At 53.9% G+C, this 23,918-nt stretch overlaps 2 protein-coding genes and 1 long non-coding RNA gene across 4 annotated transcripts; 1 reads left to right on the top strand and 2 right to left on the bottom strand.

Annotated features, from left to right (window-relative positions):
- Positions 1,089-9,516, bottom strand: SPARC (secreted protein acidic and cysteine rich). The gene is made up of 10 exons (XM_021410560.1): positions 9,360-9,516; positions 5,073-5,142; positions 4,762-4,812; positions 4,429-4,513; positions 4,122-4,243; positions 3,841-3,961; positions 3,568-3,701; positions 3,179-3,327; positions 2,446-2,594; positions 1,089-2,279 (listed from the first exon to the last, which is right to left on the bottom strand). The coding sequence occupies exons 2-10, from the start codon at positions 5,127-5,129 to the stop codon at positions 2,251-2,253; spliced, it is 897 nt and encodes a 298-aa protein (XP_021266235.1). The 5' UTR covers positions 5,130-5,142; positions 9,360-9,516; the 3' UTR covers positions 1,089-2,250.
- LOC110405340 lies at positions 8,735-15,852 on the top strand. Its single transcript, XR_002442828.1, has 2 exons — positions 8,735-8,947; positions 15,466-15,852. It is a non-coding gene; the product is annotated as an uncharacterized LOC110405340 (long non-coding RNA).
- ATOX1 (antioxidant 1 copper chaperone) lies at positions 18,729-22,769 on the bottom strand. 2 transcript variants are annotated; one of them, XM_021410143.1, is made up of 4 exons: positions 22,651-22,769; positions 21,756-21,831; positions 20,407-20,559; positions 18,729-18,948 (listed from the first exon to the last, which is right to left on the bottom strand). In XM_021410143.1, the coding sequence occupies exons 1-3, from the start codon at positions 22,654-22,656 to the stop codon at positions 20,426-20,428; spliced, it is 216 nt and encodes a 71-aa protein (XP_021265818.1). In that variant the 5' UTR covers positions 22,657-22,769; the 3' UTR covers positions 18,729-18,948; positions 20,407-20,425. The 2 variants fall into 2 exon arrangements, with proteins under 2 accessions (XP_021265818.1, XP_021265816.1); XM_021410141.1 differs by lacking the exon at positions 22,651-22,769 and adding an exon at positions 22,387-22,502.

Below are 23,918 nucleotides of genomic sequence, written 5' to 3'. Positions count from 1 at the left end.
CTGGAGATGGATCCCTCCTCCTCCCTGAGTGGTGAGAATTGGTTCTGCTGGTGGAGCTGCTGACTTAGCCAGCTCGCTGTGATTTTTGGAAAGGGCTGGGATGCTTTCCCTTGCACAGGAGCTGTGGCTGGAAGGAGTGCATCCATGTCTCTGGAGCAGGAGGCTGCGCAGGCAGCCATCCCCACCTGCACGCTGACCCTACAGCACCTGTCTGAGCGCATTGTGCTTGGGGATGAGCTGCACAGGGATGTCACAGCCGAACTCTTTGCCACATGGATATTTTTAGCCTGTGCAATTGGCGGTGTTTATTTTCTACTGTTGCAGCTTTGCACTTTTCCTAGCAGCTGGCATGTCAATTTCCAGGACAATCTGTTTCAGTTTCCCATTGTTACATGCATAGCCAGCAGGGGTGTCCCTTGTCCCAAGCACAACTATTTGGCAATTACTTAGCGCCTCCCAAAGTCCTCTATTAATGTTGCACTCTGCAAAGCTCCCTGGTGCTGCAGCCCTTCAGCTCAGTGCAGCTGTGTGCCACAGCCCATGTAGTTCTTCTCAGCCTTGGCACGAAGCTTGACACTGAGCCCATCTTCCTTCCCAAAACGTAATTTTCCCATTGATGCCTTCTTGGAGATTGTTGGGTCGAGGGAACTGAGCATTCACCACAGGTATTCCAAATCACAGAGTCGTTAAGGTTGGAAAGACCACTAAGATCATCAGGTCCAACTGCCTGTGACTGCTCTAGACCATGTCCCTCAGTGCCGCATCTCCGTGGCTCTTGCACACCCCCAGGGATGGTGACCCCACCGCCTCCCCGGGCAGCCTGTGCTGCTGCATCACCGCTCCCTTGGAGAAGACATTTCTCCTAATATCCAGCCAGAACCTCCCGGTGCAACTTGAGGCCGTTCCCTCTTGTCCTATTGCTATCTGGATGAATACCCTGAATATTCAGCGCCTTTGGGATCGTGGAGCTCAAACATGAGATGTGTGGAAGTGTTATTCTCTGTGGGATCTGTGTGTAAACCCTGTAAACCCCCCCTCCTCCCAACTTGGGGTGGGAAGAAAGAGGGACGCCGCAAGCTCATTCAGTGTCACTGTTTCAAATCAGTATTTTTTTATTACAGAGACTCATTGGGTTGCACACACTGTGGCAGAAATGTAATAATATAAGGCAAGGGAACATTCAGAGGTTAAAAAAAAAAAAGAGTACTCAACCTGTGAGCCTTAACCACCCCTTTGCTCCCATCAGAACTCTTTCTATCAAGCAAAATCCAAATACCTTCTCCTTTCCCTCCAGCCCATCCCTCAACCCAGAAATCCACACCGGGAGGAAACAGTGCACGGAGTGTGTGTGGCACACGCAGCTCCCCTGGGAGAACAGGGCTGGAATTTAAGAATGACCAAAGCAGAGGTGGGAAGTGCTCGAGGACACCATGACGTGGGAGAGCTGAGAGCCTTATCTCAGCTACAGCAGAATCACGAGAGCGAGGCCATCCGCGAGCACCCATGTCCGCATCGCCCCTTGCAGCACAGAAAACACAACTGCAGTACAACCAGTGAGTAATGGCAAAGCACGTAGCACTTTCAAACCTTTATTTTTTCGAGGGGGTTTTACAGGATGGGATGTATTCGTGTTTGTTTTCATTTTTGTGCGCTTCCCCGCTTGTTTCTTGGATTAGCCCTTTGTTTTGGTGCCCGATGGTTGTTAAATTCAAGCCCTGGGAATGAAACTTATGGGGGGGGGGGGGGGGAAGGACCACAAAGCAAAACAACATCCCGCCTTTCTACACCTTCCTCACCCCTCTCTATGGCCCATCCCATGAGCCAGGTGGCCACGGTGTCACCCGCAGCTGCTCTGCTCAGAAAGCCCCATTTCCCACGTCCTCTGGCTCTGCCTTCCCTGCATGCAGGCAGTGTGTGCCGATAGTCAGGAGTTAACAGGAGTCGGACCGAGAGCGGATACAGAGATGGAGCAGATATTTAGGACAGGAACAGGGTTGGTCGATTGTGAAGACACATTGGAGAGAGAGGGCTGGTCAGAGCACATGGAAACAGCCGGTGGGTAATCTAGTGGTAACAGGTTAGGCTATGAAGGACTGTTATTTCTCTTAGCACCGATACTACATATGTTTAGACCTATATTAGCACCTTGTTCCCAGGGAAAACAAAACAAAACAAAAGCGGTTCAAAAACCGAAGGAAGTGGGAAGGTTAAAACAAGACAAAGTTGGCAGCAGAGGAGGAAGCTGGGGCTTTAGATCACCAGATCCTTGTCTATGTCCTCTGTGGAAGGAAAAGAGAGCTGAGGTTAGAGGGCGATGCTGCCCTGCACCAAGATGCCATGGGGTCACTCCTGCATGCCCTCCCCACTTCTCTACATTCCACCCCCAGGGACCATTGCTTCATCCCAGTGGGGATTTTTGGAAGGGGTCTTCAGGCAGGTACTTACGCTCCTTAATGCCAAAGCAGCTGGCCCACTCCTCCAGGGCGATGTACTTGTCATTGTCCAAGTCGCAGGCCTCAAAGAAGCGGGTGGTGCAGTGCTCCATGGGGATGAGTGGGGCACGGAGCGGGGCCAGCTCGGTGTGGGACAGGTACCTGCCAAGGTTTCCGTGCAGTCAGTATCCCATCACCTGCTGTGGGACCTCTGCCCTCCCTCTGCTTCAAGCTGCTCTCCTAGTGCCCTCCCAGTGCCCACCACTGAGCACAGTGGAGGTCACAGATGTGTCTGGTTTTGCAGCTGGTTGTGCTAGTTATTAAAGAGCCTGTGACTGAGGTTCTCACTGGCTGCCCCCTCCATGGGGCTGTGTGTGCAATCGCTCTCAGACACATGTCCAGCTCACGGCTAAGCCAGCAGCTGCTCTTTCAGCTGTGAAGTTATCCCCGAGGCCTTTGGATGAAGATGTTTTTGGGAACTATCACCCAGCAGTAAATCTAAGAATGCAGAAACTCCACCCAATGGAGCTGGGAGCAGCTGGGGCCCCTCTTTCTGCAGCAGAGCTGTTGGCAGAAGGTGAAGCTGCCTCTTCCCCAGCTTCACCCCAGACCCTGCCAGATGCGTGCAGCTCTTGTTCTCCATAATGCTCATGTCACACCTCCAGCTTGCCCTGACTCCTGCTGCCACCAAACCACCTTGGGCAGGGAGAGGTGCCGGGGGCCCATCCTGCTCTGCTGACACTCACCCATCGATGGGGTGCTGGTCCAGCTGCCCAAACTGCCAGTGCACGGGGAAGATGTACATGTTGTAGTTCTTCTCAAAGTCGCGGGCCAGCAGCTCCACGGTGTGGTCACCGGCCTCCAGGCGCTTCTCGTTCTCGTGGATCTTCTTCACCTGTCATAGGAGAGATGGGGGCCTTTGTCAGCGGGGAGTGGGGCATGAGGGGGTTCTCTAGTGAGGCTGCACGTGGGGTGCCAACATTTTGAGAGGGAGCTCACTGGGAGCATGGAGGGAGCTGTAGGGCCCAGGGTTTGGTGTAGTGTTTGGGAGCGATGTCATGGTTTTGGTGTGCAGGTGCATGTGAGTCTGGGGTCCTGGTCCCCCCTGTGCTGGGTTCCCTCCCCAAGCCCTCACCTTGAGCTTCTGCTTCTCAGTCAGCAGGTTGTTGTCCTCGTCGCGCTCGTACAGGGTGATCAGCACGTTCTTCAGCCAGTCCCGCATGCGCAGGGGGAACTCTGTCAGCTCAGTGTCCAGGCAGGCAGGGATGACTGGAAGCCATACACAGCGGTCAGCATCTTCCCTCCCTGTCCCTGAGCCTGCCTGGACCTCTGCTGTTCCTTAATCCCCAGGCTAAGGGGCCATGCTCAGGTTAGCCATCCCCTTATCTAAGGCAATGTCCCTGCTTACATTTGCAAGGCCCGATGTAGTCCAGGTGCAGCTTGTGTCCCTTCTTGGTTCCCTCCAAGGTGCACTTGGTGGCAAAGAAGTGGCAGGAGGAGTCGTAGGTCTTGTTGTCGGTGCCACAGACCTGCACAGGATGGGGAGATGCTGCGTGAGAGCCTCCAAAAGAGAAACGTGACTTCTTCCCTGGGGTGGACAATGGAACCTGCCATCTCTGGAGCCAGCTGTGTCCCTTCAGGGGGGGTCCCCCTCCCTGTTCTCACCCATCACCCAGCTTCTGCCCTCACCTTCTCGAAGACACCGGAGGTGGCCGGGCAGCTGGAGGGGTCCTGGCACACGCACATGGGTGAGTTGTTGTCATCCACCTCGCACACCTTGCCGTGCTTGCAGTGGTGGTTCTGGCAGGGATCTGGGACAGGACAAAGAGTAAAGTCAGAACCTGCCCTGTGCTCTCCCCACCCAGAGAAACAGAGCCTCTCGCTCAGGCTTTTCCTGGGCTTCTTTGGGGTGGCTGTGTGTCTCCTACCCTAGGAAGGGATGGAATCTCTTCCTGCCAGAGGGCAAAAGCTGTGGGGCATGGGAAGAGTGACTCACTCTCTGCGACGATCTCCTCTACATCTTCTGTAGGTTCCTCGAACTCTCCCACCTCCACCTGGACAGGGTTGGCCCCCACAGGCCCCTGCAAAAAAGGGCAGCATGTCCATGGGGTGTGCACGGCTCTCCCTGCCCTGTGCTTTGGAAGAGCTGATGCAAGGACTTCTTCCAGGCAAATACTGATGCCTGGAGGAAGAAACTCGAGAAACACCGCTCATTGCCACTGTGGGGAATTCCCATAGCACCCCAAGGAAAGGTTTCTGAGTCTTTTTCTCTTGCCAGGGCAGTGTGTGCCATGAGGGATGGGTGATGGGGAGCCGCGTGGTCACCTACCTCTGTGGTGAGGTCTTCAATCACCTCCGTCTCATCAGGCAGAGCCTCTTGCTGCAGGGAAAAAGGACCATGAGCTGGGGACTGTGGGGACAAAGATCCCAACAGGTGACACCCCAGCGCAGGTGGCAGGGTCACTCTTGGATTTCCATCCCCCCCATACTAAGGAGACTATAGGAGAGGGTTAAGCTGCTCTGTGCTTCCCATAGGGGGGTCCCAGTTTTATTCATTGTAAAAGAAAATCCCCAATGGATACACTGGGAGTCCAATGCATCCCTGTTAGGTGCAGCAGAGAGTGAGGTTCCACTACTCACCGGAGCTGCTAGGGCTTTGCCTGCCAGGCAGACAAGGAAGAAAATCCAGGCTCTCATCTTTCAGCAAATCCTGAATAAAGGAGAGGAAGAGGAGGGATGAGCAAGGAGGGCACTGCAGCTCCCTGTGCCTTTCAGCTCTGGGTTGAGCTCACAGCTGGCAGTCAGACACACAGAGGAAGGTGCTTGTTCCATTTCCTGCCTTGTCTGGTCTATGCTACAGCCCCACATCCTGGCTTTTCTAGCTGAGACCTTAAGCCAAATACCGTTTCTGAGACAAATTCTTTTTATTTTGCAAAGTGAGAAGGTGAGGGTTTAGATTTCCATCACTTTCCAGAATGCATTAGAAGAATTGCACCAAGATGGCTGTTTCCCTTTCCTTCACAGGAATTATTTCAGACAAAAAAAACAAGTGCTGAAAGCCTCTGATGAGAGCCCCAGGAACAGGCAGTGAAACTGTCCACATTTTATTCATCATTCAGAGGAAAGGGGAGGAAGGAAAGAGGAGACAGAGAGGCAGGCTGCTTGAGGATTAAATCCCTTAGAAAAATGCTTCCCACTTGGACTCAGACACCTGTAGGGTGGCAGGGACTGGGCATCCATCTCTGGCACCCCAAGTGCTGGGGTCTCTTATGATTTTTCTCTTTCCTGCTCAGACCTGAAGGTCCCAAACTGGCTTTGGAGGGCTGTGATCCCAGCCAGGAGCAGAGCTGCAGCTGTGAGCTCACCCTATGTGCGCCCTGGTTCCTGCTTGGAAGGATGAAGCCCCTTAGCTGGGTGCTTGGTATGCCAGCAGCATCCCACACCCAACAGCGAGGCAGCGGGATGCCCGCTCCCTTCTACCCATTGTGGGGATGCTCCCACCACCACTGAGGTTTGTCTTCCTGCCATGGCTCCCGCTGCTGCCCTTCTGCTCAGCCCCCTCCACTCCACCTGCACAGATGGGGCTGGGGGCAGCCCCCTGCCTTTATTTGCTTGATAGGCTGCTGAGAGCTCTGCCAGGACCTGGCTGAGTTGGCTGGCTCTGCCCTCTTTGGTGAGGTGGCTTTTGGGAGGGTGGGAGGAGAGGTGGAAAAGTACTGAATGTGGCCATTTCCTCCCTTGCTGCCGTCCACTGGCTTGTAAAGGCTGCTCCTGGGCTTCTCCCAAGGGGCTTGTTTGCCTTGGAAGGTGCTCTGAGGTTCAGTGATGCTCCGTGGGCAGAGCCCAGCCTGGAGGAGAGGCCATGGCATGTGCACGTGGAAGAAGAACCCCAGACCAAGGCCCTCTCAGATCATTTTCCCCAAGCTCCTAAAACACTGAGTTTCAAAGTCTGAGCATGCAGTGAGCCGGGGTCAGGGAATTACATGCTTGCTAGGAGCCAGCAGACAGCTGGAGCTGCTGGTGTTGTGTTTGGAGGAAGAAGGAGCATGAAGGAGTCTGAGCAAACAACTTGCTGAGCTGCTCCATGCCAGAGATAGGAAAACAAGTTTATTTGAAAAACAACATCTTCCTGGAGTCAGAGGCTGCACACAGAGGACATTGCAGCGTTTGTGAGACCCTGACTGTTTTGCAAGGGCATGGCCTTTCCTGAATGCCTGGTGGCCAAAACTCCTGAAATAACAGCTCAGGAGCCTTTGACATCACTCTGGCAGAAGAGCATGGCTCACTTGTGCAAATCAATGAGCAAGTGGCCCTCCCTGTGGGCCTGCCATGGTCCTGCTGTCCAAGAGGATGCTACCAGCCAACAGGTACCAACAGGAGGCAGTGCTTTCTAAGAAGCCAGAACCTCCTGAAATATGCCAGGCAGAAAGTGCTCTGTGCCAATGATGGCACACGAGGGCTGACACAGGTGTGGGGTTGGCACAGCATCCAGGCTGCTCCCTGGTAGCTGGAACTACGATGAGCTCGGAGCTGTGTGCAGGGGCTATGGAGCGATATTCCCTGTGCTCTGATGGGGTTTTATGGGGGAAGCAAGGAAGAGGTGACAGTGCACTGTCCCCATGGCCCAGACAGCGCTTGACCCCACTTGCATCCTAAGTGGGGCCTTCAGCTCCCAGCTGCTGTGTAAACACGGTCTTGTGGCGCCCATAAATGCCTCTCGATGGGTCTGCTCAGTTTTGTTTGTCTCCTCCCACCCCACAGGAGTGCCTCTGTGGGTGGAGGAGGGCAGGGGATGGAGGAACGTGGTCCATGTGGCACTGGCCGTGGCCAGAGTTGCATAAGCCCCACGGGATGCCACGTTAGCGTGGGGAGGAGCCTCTGCTTGGCCACTTTGACAGCTCCTCCCTGAAGCACAGGACAGGCAAGGACCCCAGGCCCAATGCCACCTCTCAGCACCGTGAGCAGGGGTGGGTGATGGCAGGGCGAGAACCCTCCCACGTCTCACTTGGTGACAAAGTGTGGCCACTGCAGAGGGTCCCCTCACCTTCATGCACGGGCTGTGAGCTCACAGGGCCGAGAGAAATTCCCTTCAGCCCATGCACGTGCTTGCACGTGCCCTGCCCGCTGCATCTCCCCACGCTGTCACTAAAGGCACAGCCACCCACAGCTGCACTGTTAACCCGCGAGCCTTGCAGACGGTTAGTGAGGTGCTGCAGCTGCACTTGGAAATGCAGCAGATCTTCACAGAGCTCACTGCTAACCGGGTGAGAGCCCTCACTCCGGCGCAGCTGTGTGCCGGCCTGGAGCTGTCCCAGCTGGCCTTGGCTGCAAATTGCATCCAGAGTGGGGAACAGTTAAAAGCAGCACCAAGAGAAGAGCGTGGGTGAGATATGGGCTGCCAGCACGGGTGTGCCCTTTGCAGACTGCGCTTGGGAAGAGGAAGTAATGCAGTTTTTGGCTGTCCTGCCTGAGCTTCTCCTTTTGCTAGCGAGTGCTGTGCCAGGTGCGAGCGGGTCCCTCCGGCTCCCGGGGAGCACGGAAAGCCGATCTCTCACTGACGCGCAGCTCCACAAAGCAGAGAGCAAAGAAACCCTCTGCTAAATCCGCTGCAAAAAAAATGCGAACCGTCTTCAAAGCATTCCCCGGGCTCGCCCTGCCACAGCCGCTGCCGCGATAACAGCCCCGACATCCATCCGAGCAGCGGACCCAGGAGGGGTTTCCATGGGAGCCGACATTCCTCCGGGGCTGAGTCATGGAAGAGCAGAGGGCTGAGGAAGGAGGGGCTTGCAGAAAGTTTGAAAAGTTTGCTCCGCTCTTCCCCCTCCCATCACCGCCCGCATCCCCGCTCCTGCCTATGTGGCAGACAATAGCCGGGCTGCAGCAGCTGCGCACTACGCGACAGCCTTTAATTTCCACGTAAAACCCATCCGGCCCACCCTGCCGGGCTGCCGCCGTTTGTCGTTGTCCGCTCAGGGGGTGGCGGAGCGTTTGGGGCTGTCCCAGGCTGGCGGTGACCGAGCGCCCGGTGCCCCGCTCACTTCCCCGGTGCCCCCGATTTCACTGCAGCTCGAAAGCGCCGTGTCTCGCTGGGGTGGGAGCCGAGCCCCCGCCCCGCACAGCGTCCTCCGTCGGGGGCACAAAGAGCGGAGTTAAGGCTGCGGAGCGCGTCACCGCACCCAGAGAGCGGCTGCTGCCTTTAAAGGAAGCGAGTCCTCGGCTCTTCTGCCCGGACGGGAGTTGCGACTGACTGGTCCCAAGCCATCAAAGCTTTTTTTTTTTTCCCAAGCCAAAAAAAAAAAAAAAAAGCTTTTTGCCTCCTCCCCCGCATCTCTACCCCCGACAGCTGAGCAGCTGGAGCTCAGCAAAGCAGGGCAGCCAGCGGGACCCGAAACGGTTTCAAAGTCTGCTCGGAACAAAAAGCTGAGTGTCTTGTTTTGCTGTTTTCGCAGGAGAAACGAGAGCGGCCGCAGTGAGATAAAGGCGAGAGCTCTTTTGTTCGTCCCCCGGATCTCCCGGTGAGTGACATCGCTGCCTCAGCCCGGACCGCGCACGCTGGGAGCGGTTCGTTGCTGGGGCTGATTTGCTGCAGGTCGGTTATCCTGCTGGGCCCCTTCCAACTCGGGATATTTTCCGATTCTGTGTGCCCGGACCTCGGTCCAGCGCATCTCAGTAAGGAAAAAACCCACAGCCCAGAGGGGAAAGAGGGATAAGGTCCGGCAATTAGGAGCGGCCTGAGCTGTGCGGCCAGGGGACAGCAAAGCGGGGGGTCTAGCTGTGAAACTGAGCGACAGTTCAAGAGCTGAGATGCTGCAAAGAGAAGCGAGAGAAGGGGCGGGAGGGGTCCCCGAAGGCATCGCACGGCGGTGGTCGGGGCTGAGTGCCGGGGCGGAGGGGGGGAACGGATTAGGAGCCGGGCTGCGGCCGTACCTCGTAGTCCCGAGCAGGGTTGAAGGAACTCCAGGCGCTGGGAAGGGCTGGAGGAGTCTGCAGGTTTTAGAAGGAGGCAGCAGGAAGGCAAATTGTGGGCTGGGTTTCCTCTCCTCCTCCTCCTCCTCCTCCTCGCTATCTTTCCAAATCGGTCTCTTCCTCTCCCTCTCCCCGCGGTGGGCTGTCCCAGCTGCCTCTCGCTGCTCCCAGCCCCGAGTGCGGGCAGAGGCACGGCCCCGAGCGCAGGGCAGGCCAAAGAAGTCAAGCGGCCGGAGGGACCCTGAGCCCCCCACGCACGGCCGCTGGCACGCACACTGCCGCGATGAGTTTGTCAGTTCTCTGGCTGCGGCACGGAGGAATGCCGTGTCGCTGCTCGGTTTGTGCAGCTCCTAGCACCGTCGTGGCGTGCATTAAAACATAAAATGCTGTTGTTTTGCAGTAGTTTGCTCTCTGAGCCGGTGGGTTCCATCCTCAGGATGCAGAAGAAGGGAGAAGGGACCTTGCTCCTCCGTGTCCCTGCTGCCGTCAGGAAATGCCTTGTGGGAAGGGGGAGGAAAGCATGATCCCCATTTTCCAGAGTGCAGGGAGTTATGGCGTGTCTGAGACGTGCTCCCAGTGGGCAGGGAAGTGCTCAGCTGGGAGAAGAGCAAAACCCCTGTCCTGGAAATTTGCAGGCCAGCTCAATCTGACATCACTTGGCATTTTGACCTTACAGACCGTTACTCAGCCCGAGCAGCTGGCCAGCCAGAGGCAGCCAAACAGCCAAACCTTTCGGGGCTGTCTTTGCCCTTCTGTTCTTCCTGCTTAGGATGAAGCCCCCAGCACCCCTCTCCTTGCATTTCACTGCAACAGACAGCATGGCTGTGGTGCTGCACTGCAAGGCAAAGGCAGCAGTCAAGAAGGGAGGCTGTCGGGTTGCTGGAGTTTGGGTGTCCCTGAAGAGTTGTCTCTGCTCCTGGTGCTGGCTCCTGGCTTTGCAGAGTGCCTGTTACTGTGTGATTTGTAATTCATTGTCAGCACAGCCCTCATGGCACTTCTGCTGCATGTGAAAGGAGCAGATGTCGGCAACATCCATACGGCCAAAGAAAAACAAAAAATAGAACAAAAATAGAGGGGAAAAAAGAGATAGCAGAGGGGGCTGTGTCACCATCACCACTTCCCAGCGATACGGGGAATATCCACAGCTGGGATCCTGAGAAGGCGGTAGGGAAGAGCACAGGGAGCCTGCTTCATGTGGCTGCTTGCTGCCCAAAAGCCTTCCCTGGCTCCTGCATGGATGCTGCTGACACCACACGGATGTCCCAAAAGGGACCACACTGTGCCAATGGAAGACACTTGGTGATGGCGTCTAACGCCACGTGGGTCCTTCTAATAGGGGCGAGCACATCTGGAGCACCTTCTGCTCCTCAGCTCAGTGCCACTCATAGGTTCTGCAGCTCCAGAGGTCACACATCCTCAGGATCCAAGTTTCATTTGGCTGATCCACACCCGAGGAGTTGAATGCTCTCTGCGCTGGATTAGTCACGGCTCGCATTGAAGTCATACAGCTGTTGGTAGTTCTGCGGAGGAAGAAAAAAAAATAAAAGAGACATCTGGAAAGAATTTTAGGGAGGGAAAAAAAAAAAAGCAAGAGAAAAGAAACCACGTCTTTGTAACTGACAACGTGGCAATTGCTCAGTGCGCTTTACTGCAGCCCAAAGCTAAACCCTCTTCTAATAGCTCAGACAAATGGCAGTGCCAGGAAGATAATTATAACAGGGATCAGGGTTCTTTACATACGTGGCGGCTTAAACCCTGGGGTTGGGAGAAAGCAATGAGAAGCCTGGTGCAGCAGTGCAGCCACTTCTGGAAACGCTGTGTGCTGGCATGAGGGGTCCCAGTGTCCTCCTGGCTATGGGGAGGGATGGGACCCCCACCCACTGTGCACATGGGGGGAGCGTCCGTGCGCGGCACGCTGCCCAGCCTGGGGCAATGGCAGGGATTGGGAGGCAGAGCTGGAGCAGCTGGCTGGCTCTGTGACCTCAGGCTTTAAGGAGCTGCAGAAATGACTGAGAGCTTGCAAAAAAAAGCCCTCTGTGCATTCACGAGGCTTAGCAGGGCTGTCAGAGAGGAGATGGAGATGTCAGGCTGCCAAGAGAAAGCGTGGACCTCACATGTCTTGAGGGTCATCAGATGTGTCTGAAGCTCAGGTACCAAGCAGAAGGTGGCCCAGGCTTCTCATCATCTTTGTGGTGCTCCTGATGCTTTGCCCAGCTCGTGGTCCTGCTCTGTGCTTCCTGCACCCCACGGCGCCCTGACACTTCTCCACTGGAAATGCAGACAGAAGCAGACCCCATGGGGCTTGACCTAAGCTTGCAGCAAAGCCAAAAGGTTTGCAGGGCTGAGGGCTGAACTCAAGCTAACCCCAGTTCCAAATCCAAATTTCTTCATCCCGCTGTAAGCCCTGCTGGGCAGATCTGGACTGGAGCAGTGCAGAGAACCCTGTGGCTCCCCAGGAGGTGAGCAGTTCTGCCCTAAGGGAAGGAGAGAAAAGCAAGTGGAGAGGATACAAAGGGATTCATAACCCTGCAGTCACAGATCTGCCTGTGCAAGCAGACTTCCCTGCTCTCAGCCCTGGGAGGGAGAGCAAAGAGTAGGAAGGGAAGAACTCTCCAAGGAGTGTGTTTGGAGAGGAGTGTTCCTGCATTAATGGATGCTACTGCCAAACAATGAACCCAAAGTGCATGCAGATAGGCAGGGTGCCCTGGGACCTCTGTGGAAATGTCACTCACTGAGCCATCACAGATCACCATGCAGTGAGCTGGGGGCACGCAGCTGTGAGCTGCTGCCGTGGGGTGCAGCAGGGAAGGATGGGGTGGGAGGGCAAGATGAGTGAATGAGTGTGTGTGGAGCACTGCTTCTCCCAGTGTCTGTTCTTGGAGGGCTCTGCAAGAGGGTGACACAGGTGAGCGGGTGCTGGCTCTGCTGGAGTCAGATGGAGAGAGGGGAGGGGCTGTCACTGCAGGTTTTCAGCCGGAGGCCTGTGGGAGGGGAGGAGAAGCCCAGCTGTGCATGGCTCTGCAGTGAGTCACAGCCCCGCAGCAGCTCTGTGTTCCTGATGTGTGCGTGGGTTCCCCCCATGGGAAGGAGCCTTCCACCCCTTGCTCTGTGTACCCCTGCAATGAGCCCAGTATCTCCAGTATCCGAAGGGCCTGGTTGCCCTTCCAAAAAGGACTTGCTTGCTGCAGGGGACCGGTCTGTATCTCTTCTTGAACACGGGAGTGCTGTGTGCCTGGGTTACGGGCTGAAGGCTCGGCCCAACTTCTTGGCTCAGTACCTGTGATATGCAGAATGTGCCATAAAGCTTCTGAAGGAGCAGTGCAGCGAATGCTGGAGGCTGCAGGCAGTCCCACCTTGCTTCAAGTGTTTACCTAAGTTGCACTCCTGAGTCCTCCTGGGACTGACAGATGCGGCTTGGCAGCTCCTGGAGCTATGAATAGAGCTACTTGAGGAAGTGCACAGGAATCCACCTTCCAGCCCCTGGGACGCACAGGGAGAGGGAAGCTCCTGGGCTGCAGGGCAGCTCTTTGGCATGGAAACGCTGCACAGAGCCCCCAAAGGCTGCCCTTGAAGGGTTCAGGAAGGTCTCGGATCAGCCGCCTCCACACTGGCACCTCTTAAGGGGCTCTGCAGGGCACATGGTGGGTGCTGGGGTACCCCATGTGCACGCATACACCTCAGGAAGGTGCAGCTTCCAATCTGTTGCTCTGACACTTTCTGCTGGAGCCGAGCTCACTTCAGGACAAGCCCTGGCGTGAGATGTCCCAGATGAACACACTGGGCTGCCAGATGCAGGAGGCTCCATAAACCTGCTAAAGCAGGAGACAAAATGGGATTGGTTTTGGCAGGACATATTTGGGAGGATCCTGTACAGAGGGAAAAGGCAGCCACAGGTGGGCTCAGAAACTGGCAAAGATGGCGTAGGAGAGACAGAAGGAGATGCTTTCTGACAGCAGGGCTGTCATCTGTCCCGAGCTGATTTGTAAGGATTTCACTTTTCAGTGTGAAAGAAACTAGAGTGGACACAACCTCCTTCACTGGCTGAAAACACAGCAGGACGCTGTGTTCTGGATATGAGGGCATATGCAGAAAATATCTCATCACTGCTCCAGTGTGATGAGTTCTGGGGAGTTCAGTTTAGCCCCGAAACCTGTTTACTTCCCTTCAAAAACCACTGCCCAGCTCGGGTTTGGCTGCAGCAGTGGGGCTGCGGGAGGACCCAGGGCCACTCCGTGCCTGTGGGCTCGGGCAAGATGGGACGTGGTCAGCCCCAAAATAGCAGCGGGGCCGCGGGCGAGTGCTGTGACTTTCCATCCCCTGCCCAGCCCGGGGCTGCCTCCCTCTCTTGGGACCTTCTGCTAAAATTAACAGTGCTGCCCCGTGCCCTGCGTTGCTCTATCAGCAGCTGTCTGAGAGGATGGGGAGGGGGGTGGAAAGCATCCTTTAAAAAAATAAAAGCGTTAGATATGGATAATTCCCCTTTAAATGTCTCACTTAAGGGGAAATAAAAAGCCTCATGGAAAAATGTCTTTACTTGCAGCAGGAGCCCTGGAGAGGTCCATAGGCTCTTTCCTTTGTGATGCTACAACTGCAAACGAGCATTAATCATATCAAGAGTCTGCAAAAAGCAGTGAGAAAATTGCAGAGGAGTGAAATGAGCATTGATGATATCACACCCCCCAGTCCTTTAATTTTACCGCTCACACTCCTCTTCATCCGCAGACTTAGAAACAGGGAGTGCTATGGAGAATGGTACAGCTCCCCCACCGGGACCGTAAATCTGCAAATAAGAGTTGGAGGCTTTCTGCCTTTTTCCCCCTCTGGGGGTGAATTTTGAAACCCTCCGCCCTGGGTTGGGTTGCCCATTGTTATGCAGGGAGATGACAAGTGGTTGTGGTTCCTACTCAGCTCCCTCTGTCAGAACGTGGCCCTTCCAGCCTTCTGTCCCACAGCTCCTGCTGTCCCCAGGAGGTTTGTGGAGGGGGTGGCCCTGGGTGACCCTTATCTGGGGTGCGTGGTGCTGTCATCATGCATGGGCCCTTGGTGGGGAGACTTAAGGAGTCAGAGCTGGCCTCTTGGCTTCCTCAGCTTTGTGTTCTTACTGTAACTTTGACATATGCCAACCTCAGGGCAGGGCGAGCTCAGAGGGCTGCTCCTGAAACTGGAAAGCTGAAAATCCCCCAGTGGTTGGAAGGCCACAGGGAGAGCTCTGGATGTGCCACATCTCTGCTTTCTTAGCTTCTCCCCTGGCAGAGGAAAAGCTGAATTAAGAAAGCAAACGAAGAGGAAACCAGGGAGGAATAACGGCGGCACTGTGTGCCGAGGACAGCTCTGGACTCAGTCCTGTGCTGGTTGCCCTGGAAATTGGATGCTTCCCACTGAGCTGCCCGCTTTGCTGGCTGCTGCTGGGAGGGGAGCAGTGTCCAGCACCACCGGGGAGGAAAAAACAAAGGGGAATATGGATGCAAGTGATGGTATCGGGGTTTTCTTCACTAAGGGAGACCCCAAGCTCTTTTCCCTATGCCTTTTTGGAGACAATCTAAAGAACTAAACCCCACCAGCTCAGCTAACACACAAAGTGAGGCAAAATCCAAGGACCCTGGGAGCTGGTTGTGGGTCTGCAGCCCTGCACTGGGGCTCACGCACTGAAGATGGGAGCCAGCGTGGTGCTCAGCACAGGAACAGCAGCCCCAGGGCCGCAGTGTCCCTTGGAAGAAACAATGGACCAATGCTTCAGCCCAACCATGCGGGAAAGGGCTCCCTGCAATCAGTGCCCAGCCCCACCTCTATGGGCACTGCAGTGAGTGCCCCAGCAGTACCCTGTCCCATGCAGCCTTCTGATGCCAGCACTGCACTATTATTATTATTTAAAGCTATGTGCAAGAGATTAAGCCAGCAGTCCCTGTTATGATTGCTGGGCATTGTGCTCCATGCTGACACTGGCTTCTGTGGGCCAAGCTCCATCCACGGCTGAGCAGCAGCTTCAGAGCGGGGATTTAGCTCAGCTGAGTGCATTCGGACACAGTGGATTCCTGCTGCATTCAAGCATCTCTCTTTCACTCACCAGGGAACGGGCTGCATTTGTTGTTTCAACATTTTCTCATCCATCTGTTGGAAATGGGAGAGCCAGTCCCTGATGGGCTGAGAGGTGGCCCTGTCCTGGGAATTCCCTCACAGCTGTGTTCCGTGGGAAACTCAGACACGCTGCAGCATCTCAACACAGCACTCAACACTGGACCAGCAAGGACAAAGCTGGGCCGCAGCCAGCAGCACCCAGCAGCCCTTGGGTAGGAGTCAGAAGGGGACAACAGCAGGACAGGGCAGCAAACTGGGGATCTTGCACCGTGCCCTATGCGCTGCCTCCCTACCTGTCCCCAGTGCCACCACCTGCAACGGCTGCAGGGCTGGGAAACTCCACTCGCCAGAGCCCAATAAATTATACCTTAGTCCTAAAGGGGCTTGGGCTGTTTTTTTGCAAACACATGCAGCACAAAAGCTGCCTTTCTCCCTCTCATTTGACTTTGTTTTCTCTCCCTCCTCATCTGCTTTCAGCCAAATGGGTGAATAGCTTCAGTATATACTGCGAGAGGATAAAGCCAAGGCTAGAGCAGTGGGAAGGATGCAGAACAGCAGTGCCCTGTGCCCGCTGCCTTCCGGAGGGGTGGGCACTGTTTGCCACCCTCGCTCTGTAACCCAGCCTCCATCGCCTTGCTGAACCCTTTGAGACAGCAGCACTGAAAGAAAATATTTGTGCTCTGGCTAGCACACATGTGCACACTTCCTGCTCTTGAAATCCCTAATTAAGCTTGTTTTTTATTTGTTTGTTTTTTCTTTTCTTCCCCCCCGCCCCCCCCTTTTTTTTTTTAGAAAATCCCTGTCTTTCAGGACAGGGTTGTTTTTTTCCAAGCCATCAGGGATCGCCGTGTGCAGGAACCGAGGGGGATCTCCCATCCCTCGCCTGCTTTCTGCAGCCTGTGGGGCTATTTTGGAGATTCTCTCATTTAATGGGAGGTTCAGCTGAGTCCAACCTCTCCTTGGGCTAAAATCATATCCTGTCAGTCAGCTGGTAATTAGAAAGCACCAAAAAGCCAGTGGTGCTTAAGGCAGTGCTGGGGTAACCAAGGCAGCTTCTACTTCTGTGGATACAGGACTGAGTTAGGAAGCTGTAGATGTTTCCACTGAAATAAGATTTTGGTTTAAAAAGGGGAAGGAAGGTAACACAGGGTGAAAAATGCCTCCCAGGAGCACAGCGGCACTACAGCACTGCTGCAGCCCATCCATCTGGGTTTGCCCAGCTCTTACTGGTGCCGCGGTTAGAGATGTCCCCTGCAGACCTAAGCAAGGTGACACAGAGTGTTATCACCCATCTCCGGCTGCATGCCTGTGGCCTTGGAGATGCACACTGCACTCCCTGGAGGCAGGACACCGGCAGGTAATCTTCCTGCAGACACCTTATCTTATCCCAGTGAGACGAAGGAAGGCAGAGAGCGTTCTGCAGACTGGCCAGCCTGGCTGAAACGCCCTGTTCCCTGATAAGCTTGCAAGGTTGATGCGGGAACACAGGAGATGCTATCCTGCTAGGCTGTGATGGAGAAAACAAGCAGCAGCTTAGGCTCATCCACCAGCCCTGGTCTAATAGGAACCACTGTTGTTCAGTGTTCTCCCTAATGTGCCTGTTAGAAACAGGGCCAGCAGAGCAGGGACAGCAAACACCATGAGCCATACAGCTTTGGAAGCCCAAAAGCCATGCACACACATACAAAGAGCATCCATAGGAAAGCAAAGACATCCCCGGGGAGGTCTGGGAGGCTGCAGTCCTGCATGTGGATGCTGAAGCTTCAGGCATCTGAAGGAGCCTCCCAGTTGGTGGAGGGCAGAAACCTCTGCTTGTCTGGCTCAGAGATAAGCACATTTCAAGCAAAACAGCCAGTTCAGCAGTGGGGAGAACAGTAAGCCAGGGGAGCGCGGACAGCGTAAGCTACAGCCCAGACATCAAGGACGAGCAGCTTGGTTTCCAGTTTCCAGACTGGGAGTTACTTCCCTGTGTGCACAAGGACGGCTGGCTCCGGGCACAGCAGTGCCACAGTGTGCCACTCAGCTCTGTGCCAAGCTAATGGCACACACCCTGCCCCAGCACACAGCCACTGGAGCAGAGCTGCAAATAGATGCCAGTGATGGGCTGGCTGTGTCTGGGAGGAAGCTGAAAGCAATAATTAACTAATATTGGCAAAAACACCAGCTCAGAAAATGCAAGAAAATGATGCAGTGATGTTACTTTTATCATTGAGCTTCCCTTATATTAAAAAGTAATAAAAAGGTTCATCAATGTCTTGCTTGAAATGTCTGCAGCCCCTGGAAGTGCATCTACAGCAGTTAATTGTGCTTTACATCAGTGGTCAAGGAGGACTTTGAAGGACTGAAGCTCTCCAGGAAAAGATCAGGTTGCAACAGTGGCTAATGTAACCTCAATGTACAAGTGTGAAATATCTCCTAAATATAAAGTAACCACTTCCTCCCAACTTCCGCTGGTTTTCCTGTCTGCAGATAAGCCACAGGAAGCTGGTAGACATGGAAGACACCCTCTGAGTGAAACGACAGTGGACAATCGCTTCAGTGGGCTGAGAGACCTGAATTAAATGGATGGAAGCTGGACCAAGCAACAGGGTAGTCCATAAGAGAGAATCCCACATCCCCATGCTTCCTCCATCCTATCAGCATGGGCATTCTTCTCCTGTGTTTGTTGCACGTGGGGATCCTGCCCAGCATCAGGGCCCTGTGACGCTGCTACCTGTTTGGTAAGTACGCACGGAAGGAGGCAAGAAGGTGGAGGGATTGATCCAGGTGTGCTGAGCTGGGCCCAGGATCCAGAATGATTCCTCACACTCCTATGGTTGTGCATTGACCTAAAAAGCACTGGACTAGCACCGAGTCTGTGTCCCCTGCTCCTGCCTGCAATGTAGTTGGCCCTTCAGCTGAATCGTGTTGCTGGGCTCCAGTGATTTCTACCTAGTGGCCTCCTGCGGCCCAAGAGGACACTTGGTTATCCCTGACCTACAGCACCCACTCTGCAAAAGTTCCTTCTTCCCATTCTGAATGGAAAGCTAGTGTGTTCTATGACGGAAACAGACATCCGCCACAGATTCCTTGAATCTAAGTGACCTCCAGCTCTGTTTTCCTGAGGCACGTCCCTCAGGCAGAGGCTGCAGTCAGCTTCTAAAGATAGGTGCAATTTCCTCAGACCTGCCTTGCATCTGACGGGTAGTTTCTCATCCTTAACAGCCATTTGTACAGAAAATCACATAAAGACACACAGGACACACAGACACATGCTGAAAGATAGAAGCAGCACCTCGATTTACTGTGGGACTAGAAACAGCATATAACCTCCTTCTCTAGATTTGTCCACTTTTAAAGCCCAAACGCAGCTGTCTCCTCCTGCCAGCCCTCTCCTTTCCAGCATCTGGCAGGGTAGCAAAGGTCAAATGGCGGAGCAAGGTGGGAGATATGCAAACAGCTTAAGCCATCTTTTTGCTGGTCAGGTTTTGAGCTCCTGCAATAAATCAATAAATAAATGAATAAATAAATAAATGGGGGGAGAAAAAAAAAAAAAAAAGCAGAGGCACGGAGGAGATAAAGTTATGCAAAGATGCCCTCTGCTGGTCACAAGTCAAAGGAAAGGGTAATGCTTCATCTCTGCAGGTGTTTCAGATGCAGTTCATAGGTCCTCCTGCAAACGGAGAGCGGCTCCTGCAGTCAATACTGTGTGCTGGAAACTGTTTGAGGCACCGATCAATTCAGAGCGTGCTTCCCTCTCTCTCTTTTAAACAGCAATGTTATTTGATTAAAGCCAGGATTTAAAGAAACTTCTTAGAAGTATTGCAAGCATGCTCATTTGATACAAATTGCAGATCTTTTAATCTGTTAAGTCAGTCTACTAAACAGTGCAGATACACTGCATGCATGTATTACTATCAGTTCAGCTTCTTCTTCTATCATTTTAATTCCTGCTGGTTTAAACCTCCACTTCAACTCACTGATTGGGAACTAAATCAGCATGAACTGATCTTGGTGCATCTGTGCTGGGTATTTGGAAGATCAAGTCAGACCATTTTAAAATGATGCCATTGCATTAGAAAGCTGCAGTACAGAACCAAGCTTTTAAGAGATGCTGCATTACAATCCTGGACACTAAAGAGCAGCATGTGCAGTGAGTGGGCAACCCTCTCCTCCCACTTCATTCTTTTCTGCTGAAATTAAAGCCTGTCTGCAAAAACCTTGCATGGTAAGGAGGGTGCATGTCAGCATTGTGCTCGGGCTCTAGGAAAATCCACAGGCTGCAACAATCAGGTTGTCTTTGAGATAGATGTCCAATTGGCCAGGGGCTGAAAGAACCGGGAGTCAATCTGGAAACCAGCATTTCATGCCTGTAAGAGCAGCAGAGTGCTGCTCCTTTCTACCCTTGTTTACTGGAGGATGTAACTGCAATACCAACAGGATAAGAAGCTGGAGGTTCCTTTGCTAACAAACAACTCCCTGCAGCACCTACTTGCAGCTGTCTTTCTCTCCTATTACTGTTCCTAGTATTTTTGGTCTCTCTCTCTGGTCATTTTACTCATGTCTGTGGGGTTTGTTTTCATGCATGATATGCTCTGGTAAACTCTAGGTTCACCTGGTAGTTGCACAGAGGCTGTGCTATACATCTCCATGCAATTAGACCATACAAGTATCAGTCAAAACCTCTCAAATTATCAGATGCCATAGTTCTTCTTTGGCTGCATACACTGCAGCCATGGTTGGGATTCTATGGGCTTTGCAGAGGAGCTAAGGAGTCCCAAACAGAAATGGTGCTGGCTACATGTACTCCAGCTGCTTCTCCAGTACAAGGGGATTGCTGAAGCTGGACCTGCAAGTCTCTCCTCCTCTGTGCTTCCCAGGAAACAGTCTGGTTTACTGGGAGAGCTGGAACAAGCTCAGACCTCTTCAATGTTTCTATACACCTAGTATATACCTAGCCTCCTCACAGCAGGCTATTGCATGGACTTCTCCCCCAGGTAGGATGCGCTCTTTCCAGTCTTCTTCAGGGTTTCCAATAGGGTGTCAACATTGTGTTCTGACTCAATGTACACCTTCTTGTTGGGCAGGTCAATATCAAACTGGACACCTAGAAGGAAAGGAAAAACATTTTGCTTAGTTAGAAGCAACCAAATAGCATGAGAGCAGGGAAAAGCTCACTTTCATGCATTTGTGCTCCCAAGGCCACCAAGTCAATTGCACATGCCTCTTGTCAGCAAACTTCTATTCTGTGACCAGTCAGCACAGGGTGGGGTCCCACCAGCACTGGTACAAAGGAAGCCAGATTGCCTAGAGATGTGCATTAGGCACAATAGCTACTGGGGGGCTTTATTAGACTAGCACAATCATATGCACTAACCAGAATGAGCAGTTTAAATCAAGCACTATAGTCTCCAGCCAGCTCACTCTGTGCTGAGGTTCGACATGGATGGGCACTAATGAAGGAGATGGCATAGAGGTTAAGATGGGGTCTGGCAGGAGGAAGGTGAGTAAGCAGGAGGAAGCACAAGACACCTTCCATGGGGATATCCCACTGGTGAATAAAGGTAAGCCACTCTCAAACCAGTGAGAACTCAACAAAGCTTCTACCCAACCATATAGTGCCAGAAAACTTGTAGGTATGTAACAGCTTTGGCAGCTCTGCTGTTCCATCCCACAAGGCTGAATTTGGACAGAGGTGCTGAAAACCACACACAGAGGAACTGGAATCACCATAAACTGGTAATGGGGTCCTGAAGAATTCTCACAGCCTTCAGCTTGGTGACTGAGAGCTGTTCCCAGTCGGTGAGGATGGGTGAGCAAGATGACAAGTCCTCATAACTGGTGAGTGCAGGCCAGATCCTGCTCTCTTGCTGATCTCAGCACAGAGGAGACATAAGTTATAATTTTCCAGGTTTAGAAAAAACAGGCTGTGCAAGCAACCACCAAACGCTCTGCTCAGCAGCTCTTCACCATGACTGCTCTGCATTTGGATGCCAATGACACATCCAGGGAAGCAGCACAGGTACCAGCAGCAGGACATCTACTTCCTCTTCTTCTGCCCAGCCACCCTGAGCAGGGGTGCAGCTCCTGGCAGGGTCAGAATGAGGCCCTGGTGGCGCACCGAGCCACCTAGTTCTTGAAGCCTCCTGCATCCCCAACAGCCCAAAGCAGAGCGATGAGGCACAGAGGTTTCCACCCAGACACTTCCAGCTGCTACCCACATTGCTTCCTGTTTAAAACAGAGGACCCCGGGGCAGTGATGCTTGGCCCCAGAGTAGTCACGCACCCCACAGCTCGACTCACCTCCCAGTCTGTGCAGGACACGGGTGACCGCATTGGAGCAGCCTTCGCAGGTCATGTCCACGAAGAACTCGTGTTTCTGCAAGAAGACAGACGAGGGGTCAGGAGCAGCCACTACCATCCTCTACATTCTCCTTTGGCCTTGGGGAGGATGGCTCCAATCTTCCTCAGCCAAAATGTCCAAACGTGCCATGATGGAGACTGCCTGGTCCAACCATGCACTGGAAGCAGGACACCTCCAGGGCCAGTGCAGCTCTCTAGGGGTTGTGTTGGACCCATCCCATGTACCATGCACAGCCCACGAGAAGCAAGCCTCCTGCCTTGCTCTGCAATGTGTTTGATGCTTGCCCATCCTATTCTTATGCCTCTGGGCCCCAACATCACAAACTCATAAAAACACGACGAAAGTAACAGTTTGAGGACTGCTCCCCACCGATACCCGCAGTACTTGCAAGGCACTGGGCAACGCACATGTGCTTAGTCCTAACACCGACCATCGTGCTCAGCCTTCGGCACCAGACGGACCCAAATCTCCTTTACCCGACTTTCCTTAAAAAAGAAAAGCAAGGCTGCTTTGTGTTTCCTACCCGCAATGCATCGATCTTTTTACTCCGAACCGCCTTTCGCCCCCTACCATTGTCACAGCACGGATCAGTCCGGAACTGAGCAGGGCCACGGCGCTCAGCATTACCATTTATTACCACTTTCAAGCGGAACTGGCATTTCCTTGATGTTTTGATAAGCTCACGGTAAGCGGGAAGGAAGGACCCGGCGGTGCCCAAGCCCCGCTGCACGTTGGAGCTCGCCGCGTTGGCTGCAGCTCCCCGGCCCTTCGCAGCCCCCCAGCCGCCCGCAGCCCACCCGGCCGCCCGGCCCGCACCCAGCAGCCCGCACCCACCGGCATGGCGCGGCGCGGCGCGGCTCCCGGCTGGCGGCGCGGAGGAAGGGGCGGGCCGGGCTCTGAGCTCAGCTCCGCACAGCGCCCCCGGGGCCCGGGGAGGCTCCGCCGGGTGCGCGCTGCCCGTGCCTGCCCCGGTGCTTCGGAACTCTCTCGGCTTCGGCTCACGGCGGGATGAGCCGTTTGCTGCGGGTGTTTGGAGGCTCTTCGGTGTGTTCTCAACGCAAAGCGAAGCGGTTTTAATGGCCTTTTAGGGACGATGTAAGTTTTGAGGCAGTTGCTTTTGTTCTGAGAACAGCACCCTGCTTCCCTCGGTTATGTTTCCCTTTCCATTTTTCTGATCCTTGCACTGGAGCTGAGGCTGAATGGCGGCTCCATGGGTCACAGCAATGCAGAATTTCGTCTGAAAGCCCTCGCTCTGCTCATCCAAGGTGGGAGCAAGGCTGATGCCAACTGAGAGGCCAAAAGGGTTAAGGAGAAAGTGGTACTGAGATGTGCTGTAGGGTTATTGAAAGATAGAGGAGTCAGGAGTCATCTCTACTTCAGAGCATGCTGAGTGAGAGGATGCTGGTCCCTGAGGATGGTTCTGTCTGCTTTGTTTGGCTTCTCCCCAGCTGTTTGGCCCTTTGAAGGAAGGTGGGTTCCTTTCCTTCACACTGCAGCAAGGTGGAGGAGCTGGGGGATCTGTTTTTTTGCTCACACACCATCTGAGGCTGTGTCCTGGGATTTTGGCTGACCCTTCCCCATACACGAAGTATATGGGGAGTATACACGGAGTTTATACCCTCCAGGCTGAGCCCTGCTGGGAGACCTAGCAGGAGGGGACACGGTGCCTTTTCCAGCACGCTTCCGTGGAGACATTCATTTCAATGTGCGCAGGACCCCGCTGTTGTGCTGCTTTATCAAAACATGAGCTCCCTATCCCTCGAGTGCTGCTGTGGTCCCAGCAGCGTTTATTTTAGCCCTTGTGCCAGGTCACCGGTCTCATGTTGAGCTCTGCAGCAGCCACGCTGTGATTTATGCGCTGGCAGATTGTGGTACAGCTCTGCCTATAAATAGCGCTGGTGGGGGAGAAGGATATTAACGCAGAGCACGGCCCAGCGCCAGGTCAGCACCAGTGTCTGCTGGGCACGTAGGGAGGGATTTGGGCAGCAGATAGGGATGTGACGGCAGGGAGGAAGTCAGTTTGCTAGAGTCAAATATATCTCAGAGTGCTTCACGTCATAGATACGTTGCGGATGGGATATGATATAAACACAGCCTGCGGG

The sequence above is a fragment of the Numida meleagris genome, chromosome 12 (assembly GCF_002078875.1).
Source record: "Numida meleagris isolate 19003 breed g44 Domestic line chromosome 12, NumMel1.0, whole genome shotgun sequence".
NCBI classification, from domain to species: domain Eukaryota; kingdom Metazoa; phylum Chordata; class Aves; order Galliformes; family Numididae; genus Numida; species Numida meleagris.
The sequence above is the reverse complement of the archived record's forward strand: the minus strand, read 5'-3'. Positions and strand labels throughout refer to the sequence as shown.